Source organism: Euphorbia lathyris, chromosome 1 (genome assembly GCF_963576675.1).
Source record: "Euphorbia lathyris chromosome 1, ddEupLath1.1, whole genome shotgun sequence".
NCBI lineage: Eukaryota > Viridiplantae > Streptophyta > Magnoliopsida > Malpighiales > Euphorbiaceae > Euphorbia > Euphorbia lathyris.
In genome coordinates this window covers 90,819,787-90,825,073 of record NC_088910.1, presented here as the reverse complement: position 1 = coordinate 90,825,073, position 5,287 = coordinate 90,819,787, and the positions used below count along the sequence as shown (strand labels likewise).

The 5,287-nt window shown below is 34.4% G+C and overlaps 1 protein-coding gene across 1 annotated transcript; it reads right to left on the bottom strand.

Moving 5' to 3' along the window:
- Positions 1-389: 389 nt before the first annotated feature.
- Positions 390-3,833, bottom strand: LOC136206445 (probable mediator of RNA polymerase II transcription subunit 26b). Its single transcript, XM_065997504.1, has 9 exons — positions 2,929-3,833; positions 2,725-2,793; positions 2,528-2,610; positions 2,094-2,146; positions 1,885-2,009; positions 1,736-1,769; positions 1,338-1,621; positions 1,174-1,264; positions 390-1,012 (listed from the first exon to the last, which is right to left on the bottom strand). Exons 1-9 carry the CDS (start codon positions 3,430-3,432, stop codon positions 879-881), a joined length of 1,377 nt encoding a protein of 458 aa, XP_065853576.1. The 5' UTR covers positions 3,433-3,833; the 3' UTR covers positions 390-878.
- Between the last annotated feature and the right edge of the window lie 1,454 nt (positions 3,834-5,287).

Genomic DNA, 5,287 nt, shown 5'->3' with positions numbered 1-5,287 from the left:
ATAGATATTGGAACCTTATGTTGGTTTGGTTAAAGCAAACGTGTTTAACACGTGGAATACTTTCTGGTCAAACTTCTACTTCTATTAAAATAAACATATATCGGCCGACAAGGAACCTTCATGTTCACATTCTCTTCTTTTCACCAATTTATAATATCCTATTTTCTTTTCTTTCTTTGAAAATTATCAAATACTCCTTACCAAAGATTGATATAATTCCACATACAAGATAATTTCAGAGATATAACTAACTCATTATTTGGGGATTTTATATATGCACCGGGTCCTCCAAGTACCTCCATACATTTCCCCCACGTAATCATTTAGGACACATGTCATCATTTTTATGGGTAGTCCCTCTGTTTATAATATGCACAACCAAGGAGAAATGAACAAAACTAGAACAAGAAACAACTCAATTTTAATCAGCTAACATTCAAGTTTTGACAAGAACTAGTCAGTCGTCTAGGGGATGTATCTAAATTTCATGTCATATAAACTTATCCTCTGCAGATTCATCTGTACCTTTACATCAAGTAAATTTGTCATTTTCTAAGGTGAAAAAGGGTTTTCCTCAGTAAAAAAAGTTCATCCGAGAATCTAGACTCTGTGAATAAAAAACTTTACAACCTACTCCCCATTCAGCCCCTCTCAGGAATGACTCTGTAGTCTGTAAGTGAAAATCAAAATGTTTTTTTCCCCCTGAAATAAATCCAGAATGGCCTTGCTCCACTAAAGTATCAGTGCACATAATTCTTATTGCTGCTGCAAATGGATCAAGTTAAATTTGCCCCAGATTTATTTGTATTCTTCCCTCTCTTTTAGAATCAATGAAACTAAGAATGGCTAATGAAAATCAAACTGCAAAATGCAAAGACTTATTGAGCTTGTCGCCTTCCTTGGGCCCATTGCCGGTTATGGTTCGCAGGTCTCATGTGTGCATTTTTTTGTACACCCCCTTGCTTCGGGAGATCATGCAACTCCATGACCTGTATGGTTCGCTGTCTCTTCGCTGTTCAGCAAAAGAAAATCATAAATGAGCGATTACAGATACTCAAATGCTTAGCCTGTCTCAATAGGTCCATTTTAATCCCAGCTAATTAATACATTACAATCAAAACACAATTTAGATCTCAAGCATCGATTGCATCTTTAGAAATCGTTAAGACTAACCATTTTCAGCCTGTTGATAACGCTCCTGTAGTTTCCTTTTTGTAGCTTCAAGTTTTGTCTGGACAGCAGCTTCATCCGGACACTTGAATTTCTGGTTGAGTAATAAATGTGAGATATAAAGTTGTGGTCATTGATCCAAACCTCATACAGATTTTGATACTTACATCATTTTGAATATTTGAAGCCTTTCTCTGGATTATGATCTTGCGCTCAACCTTTGATTCGTTGTTTGATTTTTGTTTCAGAGGTCTCCCAGGACCAGAACCAGAGATTGGTGGCTTACTTGGCTTCACCACAGGTTCTTGCTTCCTTGTTTCTTGACTCTTCTTGTCCTGGGCGACATGACTTGATTCACGGGAGATCTGCTGTTTTCGCTTTATGATATGCTCCATCGATGGTTTTCTTCCTTTTTCACGGTTCTTGACGAATTCCCCACTCTTTTGAGGATCTGAAACAACATTCCCCATTCATAATCATGAATCTAAATGTGGGGAATTCAAATAAAGAACCGAAGAGCAAAAGCTATATATGAGAAGCACAAGAGAGAGCAAATTCAACTCACTTCCATCATCATCCATGCCATCGAAGAACTTTTCCTGAGCAGTAACAGCACCAGCCAAAAGCAAAACCAGTCAGACCACACAACTGGAATGTCCTAAAGCAAATTTAAGATCACAAACAAAGAAGAACTAAAAAGAAAACGATGCATACTTGTGATAGTTCTATTCCAGCAGTCTGAGTAGTAAAGAAATATGCTTCATCTAATGGAGGCGATGGAAGCCCTTCCTCCTCATCAACAACAGATGGATTCACAGACTCAGGGGTACCTTCATCAACTACAAATTCCATGATAGTCAGATTCTGTAAGCATTTCAACTGCTAAAGCTGATGCACATGAAAGTAAATATTAACTGTCCTACCTCTGATAGGCTTTGCAGCACTATACCATTCATCTACCAAATCCTTCCATTCACTGCAACCCACAAAACGATACTCGTGAAATTATGATTGATTAACAAACATAATAACGACTACATATAGTAAGCAAGCACTACAGCTCATGCATACAGCAAACAATAACCGAATGCAGCAGAATCATGAAAGAGCACGCTAATTAGATATCTAAAATAGTTTCACAAGACTTCAGTTGTTCGAGAAACATATTGAACCACGTAACAGACACAATCAACTCATATAGAAATATAATTAGGCGAGCTTTATTAGACTATATATAGAGTGCTTTAGCCACCAGTTCCCAAGTAGCAAAAACCTAATGCAATGGTACTCCATAGTTAATTCCATAAAGGGCACCAACGCACTGTTAAAAGACAAAAGAATAAGTTTGGTGTCATACTTTACAAGAGTTCGTGCAAGATTACAAACTTGCTTTGATCCATGCTTGCGAAGAACATTGACAACCTTTCCAATCTCAGTTGCCTGAGGAAAAACAGCTCCATTATTACAAGAAGCAACAGTATATGAACTTAGGAGATGAGAATTCGTGATTGCCAAACGAATTCCCATCTCAATAATAGGAACAAAGTATCAAACCTTAAGTGTATCCATAGTCAGAGCCATTAACTGAAGCCTCCTCAAGGATTCAAATAACACAGTATCAGGCTGCCACAAGAACAATCAAGGGGCCAGAGATTAACATAAGTGAACTCAAGATGATAATCACCAACAAAACATTCTGAGAAAACTACATACAAGATAGGAAAAAACTAATATAATAGCATTAAGAAAACTAGATACCTCATCTCTGCTGTTAAGAAGAATGTCCTTGATCCTCATGACCTCACCAACTACCTGAGACTCCTCCTCAATCTCATCCGTCAAGGCCTCTATCTCTCCATAACTTAGATTAGGGATTTGATCATTCACATTCACCTCTCCATGAAAATTGTTACCATCCCTATTGCTACTAATGAGTTTGCTCTCCTTACTGCCTCCAGCCTCAATATCAATACCTCCCTCATCATCATCATCATGAAGACCATTCCCTCCATCTCTTCTCTTGCAGCCTCCAACATCATTTTCTCCTTCATGAGTCGGCACCGCCAGCTCCACCTGATTGCAACCGGAGCACCGGGTCAATGTACAAGAGAACAATCTCTCTGCAATTCGATCCCTATGCAACCGAAACTCCTTAGGGCAATCCGAAGCAGCAACCATGATCGCATGATCAATGATACCGAATATATCCGAATTAGCCGTGTTGAAATAGTTCCTCCAGTAATCAAGTGACGCAGATTTCATTGTCGCTCGATGACCGGATCGAGCGACCAGTTTCGGGTAAGTTTCAATTGAGAGAGATAAATTCCAAAAACCCCCAAGAAAACGAAAATTGATTATCGAAAAACTGAAAACCTATGGTCTGCAATCAAATCGATTGAGATGGAAAAACAGTTAGGATTATAATCAGAGAGAAACTTAAGCCTCGAAATTGTCGATTCCGATCAAAAGTAGATTATTAGTTTATTAATTTTGTTTATCTCAGGAGAGAATAGGATATGACGGTGATAAAATCGCAGTATCCACAGAGAATATAGAGGGTTTTTCTTATTCCGGATAAACAAAATTCACCGGAATAAACAAGAAGATGAAAGAGAAAAGAAAAAGAGAGGAGAGAAGGAGAAAGCTAGACTTTTTTGTTTGTTTCTAGTAGAACAGTCTTGTATTTTTTACCCAAGTTATATTCTTTATATAATGAATTCTTATCAAGTCAAAAGAGGTAGCTACCAGTTTTCACTCTCTAAATAATCGGTTTCTATATCCAAATCTTAAATTAAATTATTTTTCTTTCTTAAAACAAAATTATTCTTGATTCAAAAAAAAAAAAAAATTTATTCTAATGTGAAATGTGCATTTATACTATAAGCTTTAATGGTTATTTTTTATGGACTTACAGATTTCAAAATTTGAATTTTAATTAAGAAAAAATTCACTTAAAATGTGTCCAAATCAAATAAATAAATAATAAGAGAGTTACAATTTGCATAAATGTGAGTTCAATTCTATAAATAAACTCTAATCCATTATTTATTTCAAATTAGTTGGTCAATATAATTATTTGAAATTGTAGAATATTTCACCAATTTTACTTACAAAAATAAAAATTATAATTTTTTTTTAGAAAAAATGAAAATTATAGTTATATATATATATATATATATAATTTTTTTGGTAATAATTTCTTACTCCATTTCCTTTCTCAAATTAATATAAAAGAGTTATAATAAATAAAATTGGATTTTTATTATTCAGTTTTTTGGTTTTTTATGTTAACGGTGGTCAATAGTATTAAGAGGAATTTATACGGTAAATCAGGTTTCTAGTTAAATTTACAAATTATACATGTGACCTTTTGTTATTTATCAATTCAATATTTTATTTTAATAATATTATCAAAAAGTTGGTTTTTATATTAGTTTTGTCAAGTATAGCGGTTAGCGTCATATTTTTAACAACAGATTTGATTTTTCAGAATTGTAATTCCTTCTATCACCGACTCCCTTTTGGACTGTTCATGTTTAGTGAAAGCTTCATCAGCATCAGGCCTCTTATTACTTGCAAATCGATTCAGATCTCCATATCTTATTATTTGTAGAATTTCACAATATTTGACATTCCGTGTCATCAAACTTGGAGATTGCATAACTTATGCTCAGTCCTGCAAATAATGGCAAAATTACACTTTGAGAAGGCTATTGAAAATCTAATTCTACAGACACCATAATCTGTTTGTGTTTTTGTCCAAAAATATTGTACACTAAAACTACAAAGAATTAATGAAATGAGATCCAATAATTCTAATTTCTAAATTCTTGCAGGAATTTCAAATTGGCTATCATCTGTAATGGATTCTTTTTAAATTTATTGGTGAACTTCAAGTTGAAAGATCAGCACTTTTTCAGATTATTGTTTGTGTTTTTAAATTTACTGACAATATTTCTATAGAAAGAAGCCATCAATAGACAGATGAGGAGATCTAGGAATTTCTGTTAGCCATTGTTGCATATGTGGTTGGACAATATCATCAATTTTCCAAAATATCAGAATTTATTAGTTCAGTATTCTTCCATATCAGCAAGGTTATTAGGAAAGTTAATTA

Bases quoted from the DNA above. Each gene is read 5' to 3' on its own strand.
- LOC136206445 (XM_065997504.1), bottom strand. From the start codon at position 3,432: ATGAAATCTGCGTCACTTGATTACTGGAGGAACTATTTCAACACGGCT. The intron at 2,147-2,527 runs GTATGACACCAA...TGTGGGTTGCAG, and splicing joins CTTGCACGAACTCTTGTAAA to TGAATGGAAGGATTTGGTAG. The intron at 2,010-2,093 runs GTAGGACAGTTA...TGGAATTTGTAG, and splicing joins TGCTGCAAAGCCTATCAGAG to TTGATGAAGGTACCCCTGAG.